Below are 20,726 nucleotides of genomic sequence, written 5' to 3' on the forward strand. Positions count from 1 at the left end.
AAATGAACCTGATAGGAGTCTATAGTTAATCCCATGAAAATATACTTCAAGGGCGGAAAAACCCTGTATCTCTTAGGCCGAGAGAATTCCTTTTCGAATGACCCCATTATTTATTGTGCCTGTGCAGGAGGGAAGAAAGAAGGGGGAAAAAAAAGGCAAAATAGCACAAAACAATTTTCTTTTTTAGTTATTTATCTAGTTTTTGTCGATTTCTTTGTTTTGGTCTGGTTATTGAAGTTGTTGTCTCCATTTATATTTTTTTTCTTCTTTTCTTTCTTTATGTGCTCTGCCATGTTTTTTATCTCAAGACCTTGGCCTTTATGTGGTGCTTATCTTTATTGTTGGAGTGCTCACTGGATATTTTACTTGACACTTCTTTTTGTACTGTTGTGGTGTTTCACCCTCCTTTTCCCCTTCTCTCAAACTTAGGATAGAGTCTCCAGAAGGACTCCGCCCATTTTCGGTGTATTTGATATTTTCCTCCAGTTTAGTACCTTTCTCTTCTTTAAACAAAACCATATAACTTGAACTATCTATTTCTGCCTCCCAATTAGAGTGGGAAATAAGGGAGGTACCAAGACCAAACAGGTGTAGGACCTCTAAGTAGTAAGCTAGGCACAGAGGGGACCACTTATTCTAGCAGCCTCGGGGGTGAGGGAGGAGGATATGGGAGGTAGGAGGGGAGCAGAGGTGGAGGGAGGACAATTCTGTGATGAGAACTCCCCTGTTTTTATGTTAATAGGTACCTAAAATATCATCGTCAATGATATGTGATCCACTATAATTAAAATAAATATTATATTTAAAAAATTCACTTTCTACCTTCCCCTTGTATTATCCCTCTCAATCACACACACACACACACACACACACACACACACACACACACACACACACACCAACAGCCACGCTCTAGATACAAATGTTAAGAAATTCTATCTCTATTATTTGTTTTAAGTTGAAAAGGTTATATCTTTTTAAATAAACATACACTGATAAAGAAATTTGCTGTATAATGAGTAATATGAAATTGGATGATGTGAATTTGACTCTGATGCTCTCTGTATATATAAGTATCATTTAGTATTCCTAAAACTCAATTTTTTCATCTCTAATTTGGAAACAACTCACATTATATTACATGATTGTCAGAAGAATTACATGAAAAGTAGTTTGGCAATTCTGAATTACTATATAACTACTATCTAAAAACTATTGCCCAGGGGCTGCAGTGGTGGCACAAGTGGTAGAGCATTTGCCTTGCACCCATCTAACCTAAGACAGACCACGGTTCCATCCCCTGGCATCCCAAATGGTCTCCCAAGCCAGGACAGATTTCTGAGCGCATAAACCAGAAGTAAGCCCTGAGTGTCACCGAGTGTGGCCCCCAAAAAGTTATTGCCTGAATAAATTTTTATATAAGAATAAAATAGTGAACTTGTGCCAACATATATTTATTTGTAATATTTCTAAATTCAACTTACCTGTCCCAATGCCCAACTATCTCCAAATACTTGGGAATTTCTCACTTCTAAGTTATTAGATGTGGTCATATCATTTGAGGTACATTTGTCAAAGTTTCCACATAATCCTGAGAGTTTGTTCTAAAGTAAAAGAAAATGATCATGAAACACACACTCACCCAACATTTAAAATTTTACTTATTAAAGTATATTAATTTAAAATATATGTTAAAATGTTTCTAAGAAGCAAATTTTCATATATAATTATATTAACAATTATTATAAATGCTGTTTAGAAATTACCATACTGCCTAGTAGCACCATTATAGATGCAACTAATAATATTTAGTAACTTGAAAAAGGATAAAAACAAAAATCATTTTGTGTATATCTATTCTCTATATACATATATATTGAAGATCAGAGACCCACTTCCTGGCAATATTAATATTTTATAAAAGAATAGATATTTAAATAATAAATTGATTCTATTCTAGGTCATACTTTTAAAATCCAAAACATTCAATTCACAGCTAAAGAAATATCACAAACAAATGTGTAGGCACACAAACAGCACAATAATAACAGCATTAAAGAAAATAAAAAGAAACTAAATAAAAATCAATAAAAAATTAACCATAAATTAAATTTATTAGACTGTCCATACACTATGCCACCATAAGATATAAGTGAAATACCAATTTTTCCTGATTTGTATATGAAGGTAGCTATGAATGATAAAAAAAGTCATACAATTGCTTCCTGGGTCTGATCAATATGTAGTACACATTGGACAGTGTTTGAGGCCACACACAGTGGTACTCAAAGTATATTCCCTCAGATGTGTCTCAGGGGCTCACCCCAGATGGTTCAGAGGACTCTACTTGTGCCCTGGTTCCAATCAGTCAGTTTCAAAAGCAATGCCTTGACCCATGAAATATGTCTCTGATCTCTACAACATATTTTTAAAGCAATTTGAAAAACACTGTAATTAGGGAAAGGAAGTGGGTGAAAAATACAGAGAATGACCTTCCAAAGACCAAAAAAATCCTCTTTAAAACAAGCCAAACCAACCGATTTCTCTCTTCTGTGTTGTAGGATAGAACACAGTTCTTCCCTGTGGTGTTGAAGACTGCCTGTCTCCTGTAAAATTGACAACATCCCTACAATCGCTATGTCCATTGCTTATATTTTTATTAAATAATTCTTTGTTTAAACACCGTGTTTACAAACATAATTGTAGTAGGGTTTCAGTCATAACAAGAACACCGTTTCATCTGTGCAATCTTTCCATCACCAATGCCCCATTTCTTTCCTCCCCCACTCCCTGCCTGTATTTGAGACAAGCTTTCTGCATCCCTCACTCACTGACATTATTATAATAGTTTGCAGCATGGTTATTTCTCTAACTGCACTCACCACTCTTTGTGGTGAGCTTCATATCTTGAGCTGGTCATACCAGCCCTCATCTCTGGGAATTATTTCAGTCTTTAATTTTTCTTAAAACCCATAGATGAGTGAGACAATTCTGTGTGTATCTCTCTCCCTCTGACTAATTTCACTCAGTATAATAAATTCCATGTATAGGAAAATTTCATGACTTCATCTCTCCTGACAGCTGCATAATATTCTATTGTGCATATGTACCACAGTTTCTTTAGCCATTCATCTGTTGAAGGTTTCCAGAGTCTGGCTATTGAAAATAGCACTGCAATGAATATAGGTGTGAGGAAGGGATTTTTATGTTGTATTTTTGTGTTCCTAGTCTATTCCACTGATCTAAGGGTCTGTCTTTATTCCAATATCATGCTGTTTTTATGACTATTCTTTGTAATATAATTTAGAATTTAGAAAAGTGATGTCTCCTATATTCCTTTTCCCAAGTATTGCTCTAGCTATTCTTGGGTGTTTATTGTTCCAGATGAATTTTAGGAGTGTTTGATTCACATCTTTGAAAAATGTTATGGGAACCTGTTACACTAGCAGTCCAGGGGTCTAAGAGTGAGGGATGCATGCTGGGAACAGTACCGGAGGGGAGGGAGGTTAACACTGGTGGTTAGAATTGCCCTTACATACTGTCACTCTGTACCTTAAATATAACTGTGAAAGATTTGTAATTAAAAAAATGAAAAAAAAATTTAAAATTAAAATAGAATTATATATTTAGTTTGCAATATATTAAAATATTTAAATGTACACATCTTTTTATCATTTTAAAAACATCTTTCTTTCTCAATTTCCCCCTAAATCACTAGTTTATAGCCAAAAAAATTGTTTCAGATATGTGTTATAATGATGTCAAAAATGTTAGTAAAAATTTTAAATATTTAATAGAAATGTGAATACTTAAAATAATAAGCATAATGTTAATAAATATACAATATATTTCTTACAATAAATAGTTAATTATATTTAATAAAATATTTAACCAAAATAATATCTGATAGAATTTAAAATATTTAAATTTCAAGAAAACCATGAATTACCTAGATTAATTTTAGTTAGCCAGGGATAAAACAAATTTGTCTACCCATACAACACAAAAAATATTCAATAACAAAGGGAAAACATTACTTTATTTAATATTATAGAAGAATCCTAAATATATTTTCCAAGTCAAAGAAACCAAACCTAGAAGTTGCATATTGCATAATTTCATGTATATTTTAACTGGAAAAGACAAAACCATAAGGAAGGAAAATTGATCAGTATTTTCCACTGGCTAGATATTAGAGTTAGGAGTTGTCAACATAGAAGAAATTAGAGAGTTAATAGTTTCATGTTATATATAATGGTAGTGGTGGATATACAATTATATGCATTTGTTAATATTACATAACTGTGATAGTACAAGGGTTAGGGTACTTGCCTTTATATACAGATAGCTCCCAAAGATTTCCAGCTTGAATCCCTGAGCACAAAGCCACACTTGAGCCTGCTGTGTGCAGCTCCCAAACCAAAAGCAAATGAATAAAAAATAAAATCTTAAAAAAACTAAAAACAACTCTATTTTAAATGATACCATTCTTTATAGTAATTGTTACTCACACATGTGTTACTCAAAGAAAAACTTTAAATATTTTTGTTTCTGTAAAACAGTAAAAGTCAACGAAATTTTATTTTTGTACATTATTTTAATTTACCTACAAATAAGAAGTCTTACCTTCCATTGTGGCCCAACTTTGATATGAATAGTTGTCTTTTTATCCCAAAGAACTGTGATGTCTTCCTCTGGAAAGTATATTACTATGTAATATCCTGCTTTCCAGAGCTGATATGTAGGGTTATTTTCCAGCAGAAAACCTGATCGCTTCTTCACATACATGAATAAAAAAATAATTAAAAAATGGGTTTACATATTACCTAGCCAAAATTCTAAGTATTGGGAATAGCCAAAAATAAATATCTATTTATTAAAAAGTCTAAGAACTTTAGCAATCAAGTTGCCCATAAAGCTAAGGGCTGTTATTTCAATGTAAAAAATAACCTCAAGAAATTTTTTTCACATATGAAAATGGCAATCTATGATTGTATACTGAAAGTAAATAGTACAAGTTAGGTACTATGTCCATAGGGAGAAAGTAGGAGAGAAATATTAAGAAAATTTGGAGTTTCTTTAGCCTTGAGTAAGAAAAAGTACTTTAAAAATAAGAGCTTGTTCCTAAAAAATATTACCCTGAAGGGCTGGGAATGGAGTTCACTAGTATATTATGGGTCTCCTGTGCATGAGGGCTGGGTTCAATTCCCAACAATACAAAAGTGTGGTGTGTTGGGGTGGAGTGAAGCTGGGAGATAAGTAAGGGGTAAGGGTGCATGACTGGCTTGTGTATTTTCCTATTTCAATTCCTGACACTCCAAAGTTACCAAATATCTACTAGTGTAGACCTGGAGGTCCCAGAGTAACACCCAGATGGCTCTGTAGTCTCCAGAGAGGATGAACAGCATCCTCAGGCCCTGGCCTTCACTGTCTCTCTGGATGTGGGCTCCAGAGCACCATATGGAAAGCCACCCGAAAAGTGACATTAATTCTGTCATTAAACTTGGCTGATATAATAACCTCAAAATTAAATAGTTAAAAGCAAGTGAAACAATTATCCAGAATCAAAATTAAATTTGTAAAGGAGATAAGGAATTTCTCAGTTTTTATCTGCCTGAAAAAATTACAAAAGCATCATTGGAAAACACTATAGTTAGCATTTGTTTGCCATGATGTGGGACAAATTAAATATGCCTAGTAAGGGGCCGGGCGGTGGCGCTGGAGGTAAGGTGCCTGCCTTGCCTGTGCTAGCCTAGGACGGACCGCGGTTCGATCCCCCGGCGTCCCATATGGTCCCCCAAGAAGCCAGGAGCAACTTCTGAGCGCATAGCCAGGAGTAACCCCTGAGCGTCACAGGGTGTGGCCCAAAAACCAAAAAAAAAAAAAAATATGCCTAGTCACTTCTATAAGAAGTTTCAGGCACCTGAGCAATAACACAGCTGATAGAACATTTTTTTTGCACACGCAGCCTGACCTAGGTTCAATTCCCAACAACTCAGATGCAGGAATGATTCCTGAGCACAGAGCCAGAAATAGGCCCTTGACAACCACCAGATGCCCCCCCAAAACGAAGCTTTAGTCTCCCACGCCAAATTTATATCATATTGACCAGCATATTATGTAACAATATATTCTACAGAACCATACATACCTAGTAATTATACTTAAATTCATTTATTACTATTTGTAGTGCCAAATTTAAATTATGGGTCAAGGTTTGGGTGTTTGTGAGGGTCTTTACTCAATCTAGGATGATCCTGGGGACCTAATAAGAAAAGCTTTAAATAATTTAATTTAAACTTAATTTACTATTTAAATAATAACTAAAAGATATAACCCAAAAAGGAAAAAAAATTCCTCCTCTTCTACAGTAGATAAAAGGACCACATTTCCATTTTTTACTAGGTTGCATCAACTGTGTAGCCAACCTATACCCAGACTTAGTTTTCTTCTTCTTTTTTTTGGATCATAACGGTGATGCTCAGGGATTACTCCTGCTATGCACTCAGAAATCACTTCTGGCTTGGGGCACCATATGGGATGCTAGGGGATCAAACTGCAGTTTGTCCTAGGTTAGCACGTGCAAGGCAAACACCCTACAGCTTGTGTCACTGCTCCATCCCCCAGCTTTTTTTTTTTACTTGTTTATTTGTTTTTTGTTTGTTTGGGAGCCACATATAATGATGCTCAGAGCTCACTTATGACTCTGATCTCAGAATCACTCCTGGAGAAGCCCTGGAGACCATCTGAAATTTTGGGGATAGTGTTTGATTTAGCCATGTGCAATGTAAGTGCCTTACCCACTATACTATATCTCTGGCCCCAACCCAGGTTACTCTTAGTAATTAAACTACATTTTATTGTTTTCAGTTTGTTTCTATGATTTATTTGACTTTCTTATTTGTCCTTCTCAGGTATGGAACATGTGCTTTTTCAAATTTACAGTGGTTTCCTTTACCTCTAGATCGAAAATGTGATTCATCTCTATTTTAATACCATCCTGTGCAATGATTTGTTCACTGGTCTCACAATAGCACAGCTGATAGAACATTTTCTTTGCACACAGCCTGACCGAGGTTCAATCCCCAGCAACTCAGATGCAGGAATGATCCCTGAGCACAGAGCCAGAGAAATAGACCCTTGAGAAATAGACCAGATGCCCCCCAAAATGAAGTTTTAGTCTCCCACACCAAATTTATATCATACTGACCAGCATATTATATTATGTAACAATATATTCTATATTCTTTATAATTTATCACTCCTTTTTATTTTCTTATTTTCCTAATAAAATTCCTTCTGGTTGACATGCCATTGAAATAAAAAAAATGCATTTTTGAGTAAAACATTACTATTTCCGGGTTGTATTTTATATCACTTATACTGACGAAAAGAACATTTTTTATTTGCTTGTAGAGATAAAATTCTTCAATTTTTTATTAGACAGGGAAAAGATTACTGTGACAAAAGAGAAACCTATTTGATCAAAAAAGAGATTTTATGTTACTTGTTTCTTCAAAGAATATCCAAGAGATCTCCTCACTTCAAATATGAATTACAGCACTTTAGTCAGACTAATTATGGTAAAAACTAAGTTATAAATGTGAATGTTTAAAACAATAGTAAAATAAAATTTAAGCTGACTTTATAAAATGTTTCTATCATATATTTTGATAAAATTAGAATTGTATACTTATTTTTAACAGTAGGCAGTAGGAGGTGTTTTTCCTTACACTTAATGAGCAATTCTTCTGCCATAAAATAAGATAGACAAATTTTCACCTTGAAGTTCAAGAAGAAAACATTAACAAGTGATTTGCTAGTCTCTAGCTATTTTTATGACTTCCCCTACCTTCCTTCTCACCTGCATACAGATAATCATCTACACTTGCATCCAAGGGATAAATTGGAAGTTGAAAACTACACAGAGCTCAAATTAACACTTCCAAAATGTGTAAGGGCAAGAGACAGAGTACAGTCAATATGCTATCTGCCTTATATCTACCCCAACTGGATTCAATCCCTAGGACATTATATAGTCTTTGAGCCTGACTAAGAGTAATTCCCACACACAGAATCAGGAGTGGCACTGACAAATGTGCCCTCCAAAAGTGTACAGTTGTCTTATAAAAACATTAACTACTATGTCTTTAGTTAACGTGTTTTTTTGTTTGTTTTTAACAAAACCTTGTTGTTAACTGACATTTGAAGGATGAATATCCACTGATGTTTCAACCAAACAGCAGTAATTACTTTAAAATGCTGTCAAAATGATTTTAGAAACATTTGGGTGCAAAAATAATTTCTCACTAATTGACTTTCTGACTGAGATATGAAAAAGTAGATATTATGAATGAATTAATGAATAAATTATAGTTAGCTCATCAATTGATTCTGTTCCAAGGACACAGGATTAAGAAGAATGATAGTGATCACAAATTTCTCAGAATTAATAGCACAGCGAAAGGATGTTTGCATTGCATGCGGCCAAGCCAGGAGGGACATGGTTCAATTCCCAGCATCCCATATGGTCCCTTAGCCTGCCAGGGGCTATTTCTGAGTGCAGAGCCAGGAGTATCCCTGAGCATTGCTGGGTATGGCCCAGAAACCAATCAATCAATAAATAAGTTTAAAATTTTTTCTCAGAATAAAAGAAAAGACAGTCATACAAATAACCTCACCGAAGTGTGATACATGTCCAAACTGCATACTAAAAGAATAAGAAATAACTCTCAGACTGATATGATGAGACTTATAACTAGAAATCAATCAACCTTAATACAGAATAAATGCATGTTACTTTTCAATGGTACATACAAGAAGCTTGTAATGCTATGAGGCAATATACTTTCAGCTAAAAACTGGTAAATTAAATGGGAGGGCAAATCCAAGAAGGAGCAATTTATAAATGTTCAGAGGTAAGAAAATGTACCTATAGTAGCTGAAGTACGAATAAATGTCCCAAATTCTTGAACATAGACTTGACAGAAAGAGTTGAGTCAGAAGAGGTGGACATTGATCTTACTGTTTGACAATGAGGGAAATGGAAAGTCTTTGGAAGCACCAGACTGAAAGATTAGATCCAATTAATAGAGACCACTCTGGCAATGAAAATGAAGAGAAACTGTGACTAGAAGTGATAGCTTATTTGTAGATTGTTTAAATGATCTAGGTAATAGTTGGTAGTTCCAAAGGTTAGAATGATGCCTTGAGGTATGTAGAACAGGAGCATAAATAGAAGAGGACAGAAAATATACCAAAGCCATTATAAATGATAAATATAATAATCTAAATCTTATAGCCACTTGAGAAAAATATCTCAAATTGTTTCTCATTTATCTTTAATACATTCTAGACAAGTTAAATAATTCTAAAAAATTTTACTGACCTGTTTATAAGGAGTATCATTCAGGTAAATTTCAGTGTCCCCAATTGAAATCAAAACACTTTTAGAACAAACAATATCATTGTCAAAGCATTTCTTATTCTGGGCAATAACAGAAATATCTGAATCATCTGCACTCTGAAAGACCAAGAATATTATAAAATAAATGTATATTCTGTATTGTTATTGGCTGTTATTCACATGCATAAATACTAACATTTTTATGAATTATAATGAAATTAAATACAAATTGTCAATGCAGTAAAATTATTTTTATTCCCATCAAAAATATTGTAGAAAAATACTAAAACTGCTATCTCTTTAAACATTTACCTCATATCTTCTGCTAATCTTTCTCCTAAACATATTTTTATTTTACAACTAGAGCTCAAATTGATCAGTCATCTCCTTATAATAAATACTCAATAGAACATATTTTATAAAGGCATGTCCAAATATAGTCATGATACAGGAGAATTTACAAAAGATACTACAGGAGATCAAAGGTCAGATCAGTCTACTAAAAATATCTTTTAGATGCTCTCAACCAATTTGTCCCTCCACCAATTCTTCCCACACTCATCTGCATCCCATTTACCGGTCTGCAGGTGATTTTCCTCCTCCAATTTAGTTCTTCACATCATCATTAATATGAACACTAGCTCAATATGTTTCTTAGTTTAACTAAATTATTCCAGTATTATTACAATTACTATAACATGGTGACTAGGGAAAGGTTTTCGATGAATGGTATTAAAAGAATAATTAGGATGTAGTTATGGCACCTTTTTTTCTCCTTCCTCCATAGGAACTGAGAGCTTTTGATTCTTGTTAAACAATTCTTCTGCAAAGCATTGCCTAAGTTTTGTTTTGTTGGGGTTTTTTGTTTGTTTGTTTTTTGGGTCACATCCGGCAGCACTCAGGGATTACTCCTGGCTCTATGCTCAGAAATCACTCCTGGCAGGCTCAGAGGACCATATGGTGTGCCGGGTTTCGAACCACTATCCTTCTGCATGCAAGGCAAACACCCTACCTCCATACTATTTTTCTGGCCCCAGCATTGCCTAAGTTTTGAAAGGGTGATAATCAGAGTCATTAAAATTATTATGGCATTGTGCTCTTGAAAAGAAAATAAATCATGGGCCCGGAGAGATAGCATAGCGGTGTTTGCCTTGTAAGCAGCCGATCCAGGACCAAAGGTGGTTGGTTCGAATCCTGGTGTCCCATATGGTCCCCCGTGCCTGCCAGGAGCTATTTCTGAGCAGACAGCCAGGAGTAACCCCTGAGCACTGCCGGGTGTGGCCCAAAAAAAAACAAAAAAAAAACAAAACAAAACAAAAACAGAAAACAAAAGAAAATAAATCATATTGCTCTTATTGATGATTGTCCAGGAAGAATAAAATACCTGAGGATTTTTGTTTTGCTCTTTCTCTGGGAAAGAGGTAAAATCTAGCTGAAAAGCTTTCTGCTGTTACATTTTTATTACAGTTATGAAATTGCAACAATGTTAAATTTGCTCATTATATTAAATAAGAAATGCCCCCAAAGTATATCTCTTCTCTAAGCTACTTTGTAATATGTTATGTTGGCAATGATTTGAAGCAAGATCAATTCCTAGGAGTGATGTTTCTATAATTTCCCTTTCTGGTGTATTTCAAGTTAATATTAGGTTTGGAGTTAATGCTAACAAGTTGCTAAGCAACATAATATGTACTGATCTCAAAACTAGAGAGAAAGGTCAATATCACTGTGCCACATAAATTCCTAAAACCCTTTGTTTCAAGGTACCAAACAGAAAGTGTCAGCTTATCTCAGGCATTATTTTATGGAACATGTTTGTCATACTATCTACCTCTTAATTCAAAGTGCCGGTGTTTTGCACAGCCACAGGTAGACTTTTTTATATCCCACATCAATTGGCCCAAAAACAGAACATTCAGTTGGGGAGCTGGGTCTCTTTTACTGAGATGAAACAAAAGACAACTCTGGGATGGAACAGATATAAGAGCTATAGTGTATTTGCCTTGCATACATCTGACCCAGGTTCAATTCCCAGTACCCTATATAGACCCCTGAGCCCACAAGAAGTGATTGTTGAGCACAGAGCCAGGAGTAAGCCCTGAGTACCACAAAAAAAATTTAAATTAAAATTCACTATTCGAAGATAAACTATGGGTGGAGACACTTTAACACATCTTCACCATGAAAGTCAAATAACATTATACATAAAGATAATGTTAATTATTAGTTTTTATAAATCCAAACTTAAGGAAAATATTTATGAATTATATTAAAAAATCTACAACAGAGTCCAATAAAATAAATAATGAATTTATTCTTGTAAAAATATATTACGTAGAATAAAAGCAAAGGCTGGGTTTTGTAATTAGGTAAAGATGAAGGAGAGTTAATTGACCAAAAAAATCAAATGTGCTACAGAAAATGTAGAAAGTAAGCAAATGCTGATGGCAGTTATTCTAGCTCCTCAAAGGGAATCCCAATTATTCCAGAAAATAAACACAAAAAATATTTGTCATGGAATAACTAGACATATGATGCAAACAAGAAGATAACTTAAAGCAAAAAATAATTCAAACACTTAGAAATGTATATTTTGATATGAAAGCATTTTAAAAAACATGAAAATGTGTTTGCATTGTTTACTAATTTATCTTATTTAGTCTAAAGTCAAATAAAATTCTTGAATTATCAAAAATATTTGGTCAGTTATATCTTATCTTTTTATTAGTTTTATTTACACTAAAAACTAAAAAATTCTACAGTGTTTATCAACATTATTTAGATTACCAAGTAAAAATAAGTTTACATTTCTTAATTACCACATTATTTTCTGTAAAAGTTAATTTTGAAATTCACTTCTTTTGTTACTTGTATAGATTTAAAGAGCATTATTTTTAAGGGGCTGATTTTTTTATGGGGCTAAACAGCAGATAGGATGCTTGTTTTACAAATAGTCAACCAGAATTCAATCCCTAGATATGAGTAAATTCTCCTATAGAACTCTCAAAAAAGATTTTTGCAAAAAGGACCAATATTCAGAGAATACTATGTATCACTGTGCTTCCATGTGTGTACTAAAATAATTTTAAATAACTTCAAATGAACAAAAATACCTTACTGATAATTTGCTATAATATTAAAATCTTTATTCAGAGGGAAACAAAACAAAACATGCATTTTAAGTGAATCACAGAGTACCATACTGAAAAAAATAGTATTAGGTTCTTTATTTTTAAGTTACTACTTTCTTTTTTTAATATCTATATTTAAACACGTTGATTACAAACATGATTGTAGTTGGGGTTCAGTCATATACAGAACACTCCCCTTCACCAGTGCAACATTCCCATCACCAATGTCTCAAATCTACCTCCTCCCCACCCCACCCCCACCCTGGACTCTAGACAGGCTTTCTTCTTCCCTCATTCATTCACTTTGTTATTAGAGTTGTCAGTGTAGTTATTTCTCTAACTGCATTCACCACTCTTTGTGGTGAGCTTCATATTATGAGCTGGACCTTCCAGCCTTACTCCCTTTTGTCTCTGAGAATTATTGCAAAATATATTTTATTTTTCTTAACACTCATAGATGAGTGAGACTATTCTGTGTCTATCTCTCTCCCACTGACTTATTTCACTCAACATAATAGATTCCATGTACATCCATGTATAAGAAAATTTCATGACTTCATCTCTCTTTACAGCTGCATAATAGTCCATTATGTATATGTACCAAAGTTTCTTAGCCATTTATCTGTTGAAGGGCATCTTGATTGTTTCCAGAGTCTGGCTATTGTAAATAGTGCTGCAATGAATATAGGTGTGAGAAAGGATTTTTAAATTGTTTTGTGTGTGTGTGTGTGTGTGTGTGTGTGTGTGTGTGTGTTCCTAGGAGTGGTATAGCTGGATCATATGGGGGTTTCTAAAACTTTTTCATTTAAAATTTTTATTCAGGAATTAGTGATATTTGGAATAAAGAAAACTGAAATGCTTTCAGAAATTATAAGTATTAAACATATATATAAGTTCAGGAATTTATCAAAGCAAAATAGCAAAATACCAAATTATACCAAAATACCAAAGAAGCATGCCTATAATTGAGAATGATTACTCAATTACTGTAAGCACAAGTAATTCATGGTCCAATTCTTGATTTGATTTTATATTTGTATTAACCAAAATTAAGTCAATTAAAACAGTTTGACTGGGGTTTAGGGATTTGTTGTTATTCTTTGGAAGCCACACTCAGCAATGCTCAGAGGTTACTCCTGACTCTACACTCAGGAATTATTCCTGGCAGATTTAGGGGATCATATTGGTTGCCATGGATTAAACCCATGTTGGCTCGAGTACAAGGCAAATTCCCTACCTGCTGTACTGTCTCTGGCTTTTTGACTATTTTGAACAGTTGCTATATATTAAGCACTACCTAAATTCTGTATGCATTTATTAATCTTAAGAACATCCTATATAATAACTACAAGTATACTCTATTTTTATAAGTAAATATACATTGGCACATTTAAGTATACCTAAAACATAAGTATTAATTGATCATATCCAGGTCACATCAGTAAAAAAAATGTAACTTATCTCTTATAAACAATAAAGTTTAAGAATGTGTCAAATATTAGTTTTAAATTGCTAGAATTTGTATATATTTTATTAATGGTATATGAATTTGACATGACAAGGCCGCGCAGTCTTTAAGTGTGTATTCAGGAGATTGTGACATACCTTTATTAAAAATACTTGGCAATCACCAATATAATCATATTCCAGTCCATCAAAGGAATGATAGTGGCGGTCTCCATAGATTGAGCACACTGCTGGGCATGGGTAATAGGTGCAATTGAACATTCCTCGACGACAAACACTGTTAGAAAAGAATATTTGTTATCTTGCTAAGAAATTTGACTCGAACAATTTCCAAGTAGTATCAATTTTGAAAGGCTAGTATTTACTGAAATAATAGTGTTCACTGAAATAATAGCCCTTACATTTTTGACCATTACATTCTGATAACATTTGCTGCATGGACACTTTCTGCCTAATCTCATCTGGATGGTGAGACCCAACCTCAGCTGGAAGGGGTCTGTGGTTGGTAATTAAAGGGTTGCCTGAAGGGAGGGGAGAGAGATTAGACACAGGAAGGGTGATTGCTGGGCAGCTGATGGAGGCTGCTTAATAAAGCTTAGCTTAGAGGCCATGTGAGAAATATGAACATGGCAATTATGGCCTTGTAATAAAGCTGGATTTTTCCTGAAACTTCATCTGACTGCTTTGTGAACTTCTTCCCCATTACCCTGCTACTTACAGACCCACTGGCTGAAAAGGTTGTAGGCACCAGGCCAAGCCAAGAAAGGCCTCACCATCCACACCACTAGGAATATAATAAATTAGCTCCATAGCCAAGCACAGAAATGGTTCTTGGGTGATAGTGAAAACAAGGGTGGGAATGACAAAATGTAAATAGATATGCTCCAACCCACAGAACTGAACATTTTTTTCTATATTGGAGTCATCTCAAAGACATCAGAGATTATAGCATTCATGATTTTATAATCTGTACACATGTTTTAAGAATATTACACTTCAATTTATTTTTATGGGGTGTCTTTTTCTTATTTCCAAATTGAAAGCCTTCCATTAAACATGAATTTCTTTTTGGAACATTTGTTATTTTATTTTATTCTTTTCTCTTTTATTAATTTTTTTGCTCTTGGCCATACCCAATGATGCTTAGGGGATATTATTTGAGGCTTTGCCCACAGATAACCATCTGGGGCTCAGAGAACCATATGGGATGCTTGGAATTGAACCAGGTGGACTGTATGCAAGGCAAGTGCCCTATCTGCTATACTATCACTCCAGTCCCACATACTTGGAATATATTTTCCTAATAAATTGTCAAATAATAATTTTCATACTTTTGTCTTGACTGACACATAAAATAAGGTTAAAATAATCAAAAAATATAACATATATAAGTAATCACATGAAATATTTAAAATTACATAAAAATAATGGTAGGATTCTCCTAGGTACAGCAATTTCCAGTAACATCTGAATGCCCTTAAAATCTTATCTTTATCAATCTTGATTCCCATTTTTTTCTGAAGTCAATTACACTAAGTCAATTTAGTGTATAAAGCTAAAACAACCGCCTAAAGGTTGTTTGAATAACTGAATCACATTGCCATATTTAATTTAATAATCAAGTCTCATTACCAGGTATAACATGGCGTAGCAATGACTTCTCCAGAGAGATACTCCCAGTCCTTCCAGATACATGGGCAGCTTTCAGGAACGTAGCACTTTCCCTTGTGCTCGGCCATACTTTCCAGTGAAGAGGTAAATGTGAGGATTTAGTGCCAATGCTTCATGTCAGTTTTAGAAACAGTATTCTTAGTTTTCCAAAATCATCTTTATTGGCTGGAACTGCCATAAGCATATCTCTTTGACCTACTGAGAAGTACATGCCATTCTCTCTCTTTTTTTCACACATTGTACTTTGTGGGCAGTAAGGGGGCAGTAATAAATAGGTCACAGGTAATGACTGGATTTGTAATAGGTTAATGGGGAGGGATGCAGGTTCCCAGGGCTTCTCAGCTAACTGATTTGATTTCATTGTGGGCCCTGGGAGTGCTCAGACCCTGTCCTATCAAGGCTGACCCAGGCCACCCTAGGCGCTCAAGGACCTTCAGGGTTATCTCCCCATAAATCTCTAGGTGCCATTCGGTGCCAGGGATCAAGCCCAGAGTCAGTAATATGCAAGACAAGCATGCTACTCCAGCCTGAATTTTACAATATCTTAATTATTTTTATAACTTGAAAAACTTAAAAAGAGATAAAAATCTGAAATTTCTGGGTAAAGTGAATCATTCTGAAAAGAATCATAAAATAGTTCTTTTCTCAAATATCTACTACTTAAAAGAAAATAGTCTGTGGAGTCTAATAACAAAATAAACTATGAAATAAATAATATTTTCAAAGATTTATTTTACAAGTTCTTTGCTTGTTTTGGGTTTGGGGCCATATCCAACGTACTCAGGGATTACTCCTGGTTCTTCACTCAGGAATCACTCCTTCTAGGCTTGAGGACCATATGCGTGCCCGGGATCGAATCTGGATAAGCCACATGTAAGACAAATGCCCGACCCACTGTACTTTTGCTCATACCCTTTATTCAAAAGTTATTAAAGTTAACAGAGAAGGTTTATTCTAGGTGTGCTTGATAAAATTTAGTACATCAAGGTTTCACATTCTTTATTATTTAGCACCAAGACTTTAATATTATATTCCTTGAAATATTTTTCCTTCCTAATATATTATCCCAGGAAAAATACTAGATAAGCATAAAGTATAAAATAGTTCTGATATCTCAGAATAGTTAATTTTTATATTATTAAAATATTATATGTAACATAATACCTTAGTGTCCTAAATATAATCTGGGCACATATATCTTAATATTCAGACAGTATTATTATACTTCCAAAAATATAAATTAAATGTTAACTTCTGTATTCTGATGTTTTTCCTTTAATTGCTATGTAATAAAAATCCAACCTTTCATTTAAACAAAGAAGAATATACCTGAATGGAATAGACTCTGTCATTAATTTTATCTCCTAAACAATTTTTAAATCTTGCCTCTCTAATTCTGTCTGAGACAATATATTTCTAACTAACTTGTTTGTATTGCTATGAAGATGCATTTTATTTGGGGGGTGGAGGCCACATTTATTGGTGCTCAGGGGTTACTCCTGGCTCTGTGCTCAGAAATCACTTCTGGCAGGCTCAGGGACTATATGGGATGGAAGGAATGAACCCAGGTGTGCAAGGCAAACACCCTCCCCACTGAGGCATTGCTAGGGTCCCCAATGTAGATACATTTTTTTAAAGAGGAAACTCCGTACTAGAGAGATAGCTCAAAGGGAGGGAGTGTGTGCCTTGTATGCCCAGGGATCAATCCTAACACGGGAAGGTACCCTCATTCAGATGTAACCTCTGGGCACTGATTTCTACCTGCCCTTATTTTCCTATTTTGGGGTACTTATCATTTTCACCTCCTTCTGTGACCTTCCTGAAGAAATTAATTTACTCCCACGATACTCCTCTCCTCTTATTTTCAAACAGGACCATTACAGTACATGTAATTCTCTGAGAAGCAGATCACAAAGCCTTCTGTCCTCTGTTCAGTGTGTGTGTGTGTGTGTGTGTGTGTGTGTGTGTGTGTGTGTGTGTGTGTGTGTTGTGTCCAGGAATCTCTTATGGAAGGGTGCTCACCCAGGAAGAATAGATGCTCTGTTTGCCTGAAGTGAAACTCCCCCTGTGCATGGCCCTTCCTCATATTGGAAAAGGAAGGGCAAGAGAGGCCAGTAAAGATATCTGTGGTACAAGAAGCTATTAGCCACCAGAGTAGAAATTAGGTTTACACATTTGCTAGCTAAGTCTGTGTAATGAAAGGTATGAAGAACAGAATTGCTGTAGTGTAATAACATAGTCTCTCTCTCTTTCTCTCTCTCTCTCTCTAGCACTCACCACACACACACACACACACACACACACACACACACACACACATTAGATAACTGAGGTTTAAAAGCAACCTGTAGGTTAGGCTGGGAAAATCTATGAAACTATGCCTGCCCAGTGGGGCCCAACTATGAAAAATTGTGAGTGCTGCTTGTGTGTGTCTGTCTCCTGTCCTGTTGCATGAAACTCTTGGGAGTGGGCTGAAAAGAGGCTCCAGAAGAGCACGGCCGCATAGTGAAGCGGAGCTGCCGTGTGCTCTTTCTAAGGAAAGAACACCATTGCAACAAGAAGAAAAAAATCACACTAAGAACTGTGCTGGATCACTGAAGCCCAGCATTTCTCTCCAGCATTTCTCTCCGGACTGTCTTCTCTGCTGCGTGCTCAGGCCTAAGATTAGATCCTGTGAGAGGCTTCATCCAAGGAGGACTCCCCTCCCTTGGAGGCAAGTCGACCCACCCAGAAAGGGTGGAGCCAGAGGAGTGTGGCTGCATACATCATTTAGCCAATGAATACCACCACAACACGTAGAAAAACCCACAATACAAGTGTGACAATGGGGAAACAACACAGGCCAGCATCAGACATAGAGAATGAAGATGACAATTCTGATGACCAGATAATGACCAACCAACTAATCAACCTCTCAGATAAGGACTTTAGACAAACAATATGGAAGATGCTCAAGTTGAATGGATCAAGTTGAAAAGAAATAATAAGAACCAAGAAAATATGAAGACAGAAATCACAAAACTCCAAACTGAAATAACATGTCAACTAACAAGTCATTTAACAGTAAATGAAGTGAATGACAAAATGGATAAGCTCTGGGACAGGGTAACAGAAGCTGAGAATAGATTTGGTGCTATGGAAGATGAGATAAATAACAATTCCATACAGCAGGAGAGATTGGAAAAAAAACTTAAAGCAAATGGACAGACAATGGGAAAATTAGTCAAAGAATGGGAACAGATGAAAATAGAAGTCTATGATAAGATCAACAGAAACAACTTAAGAATCATTGGATTCCCAGAGACCCAGGAAGAAAATTTCCAGGAAGAATCAATGGTCAAGAACATCATTAAAGAGAAACTTCCAGAGCTAAAGAATATATGTGATCAAATCCTGCATGCTCGAAGAGTACCAACCAAAAGAGACCCCAGAAAAAATACCCCAAGACACATCTAGTCACAATGACGTATCCCACAGATAGAGAAAGAATTCTGAAAACAGCAAAAACAAAAAGGGAAATTAGATTCAAGGGAGCATCTTTGAGATTCACAGCAGACCTGTCACCAGAAACACTCAAGGCAGAAAGCAGTGGTGGGATATTGTGACAAGATTGAATGAAATGAATGCTTCACCTAGAATACTGTACCCAGCAAAACTTACTTTCCATTTTGACGGAAGAATACATGGTTTCACAGACAAAAAACAGCTCAGAAACTTTACAGACTCAAAACCAGTCTTAAGAGAAAAAATGAAAGACCTAATTTAAGACAAGACTAACCAAAAGACATACCAAATTTCGATATAAAGATGGCACTAAATCCCAGGACAATTCTTTCTCTCAGTGTCAATGGACTAAATGCACCAGTTAAGAGATACAGAGTGGCTAAATGGATCAAAAAAAAAAAAACTCAATCCAACGTTCTGCTGCCTACAAGAAATGCACCTAAATAGTCGGAGCAAATATAGACTCAAAATAAAAGGCTGGAGAAAAATTATCCAAGCAAACAACACCCATGAAAAAAGCTGGAGTGACCATACTAATATCAGATAATGCAAACATTATACTCAGGAAGGTTGAAAGGGACAAAGATGGACATTTTATATTAATCAAGGGGTACGTAGAGCAGGAAGAAATCACTCTCCTAAACATATATGCACCAAATGAGGTCCAGCAAAATATTTAATACAATTGTTGACAAATCTGAAAAATAATATCAATAACAACACAATAATTGTGGGGGACCTCAACACGACTTTGTCAACACTGGATAGGTCAACCAGACTGAAACCCAACAAGAATATACTAGACCTAAGGAGAGAAATGGAAGAAAGAGGCCTAGTGGATATATATAGGACACTTCATCCCCAGAAACCTGGATACACATTCTTCTCCAATGTACATGGGACATTCTCCAGGATAGACTACATGCTGGCACATAAAACATACCTCCATAATATCAAGAGGATAGAAATATTGCAGGCTACCTTCACTGACCAAGGCTCTGAAATTATTTGTGAATTCCAAAGGGAAACAAAAGAAAAACTTTAACACCTGAAAGTTAAACAGCCTCATACTGAATAACCAGTGGGTCCGAGATGAAATCAAGAAAGAAATCGAACGTTCCTGGAAACAAATGATAATGAAGACACAAACTATCAGAACTTATGGGACACAGCAAAAGCAGTACTGAGAGGAAAATTTATAGCTTTGCAAGCACACATCAGGAAGGAAGAAGGGGCTTACCTGAGTAGCTTAATGACACAGCTCATAGAACTAGAAAGTGTTCAACAAAAGGACCCAAAAATAGGGAGACAGAAGGAAACAACAGAGCTCGGAGCAGAAATCAACGAAGTGGAAACCCAAAAAACAATCCGAAAGATCAACGAAAGCAGAAGTTGATTCTTTGAACAAATAAACAAGATTGATAGACCACTGGCAAAATTAACAAAGAAAGAGAGAGAAACTTGATAACTCGTATTAGGAATGAAAAAGGAGAGATCACTACTGATATGACAGAGATTTAAAGGATAATCAGAAACTACTTTAAAAA

The 20,726-nt window shown here is 35.2% G+C and overlaps 1 protein-coding gene across 1 annotated transcript in view; it reads right to left on the reverse strand.

The window, feature by feature from the left end:
• OTOGL (otogelin like) overlaps positions 1-20,726 on the reverse strand; it is a 156,867-nt gene that overhangs the window by 73,143 nt on the left and 62,998 nt on the right. The window contains exons 24-28 of the mRNA XM_049782954.1: positions 15,637-15,744; positions 14,143-14,281; positions 9,389-9,523; positions 4,627-4,776; positions 1,485-1,604 (exon numbers count right to left, since the gene is read on the reverse strand). Coding sequence (XP_049638911.1) covers positions 1,485-1,604; positions 4,627-4,776; positions 9,389-9,523; positions 14,143-14,281; positions 15,637-15,744 — 652 coding nt within the window. The remainder of the gene's footprint in view (positions 1-1,484; positions 1,605-4,626; positions 4,777-9,388; positions 9,524-14,142; positions 14,282-15,636; positions 15,745-20,726) is intronic.

The sequence above is a fragment of the Suncus etruscus genome, chromosome 11 (assembly GCF_024139225.1).
Source record: "Suncus etruscus isolate mSunEtr1 chromosome 11, mSunEtr1.pri.cur, whole genome shotgun sequence".
Classification (NCBI taxonomy): Eukaryota; Metazoa; Chordata; class Mammalia; order Eulipotyphla; family Soricidae; genus Suncus; species Suncus etruscus.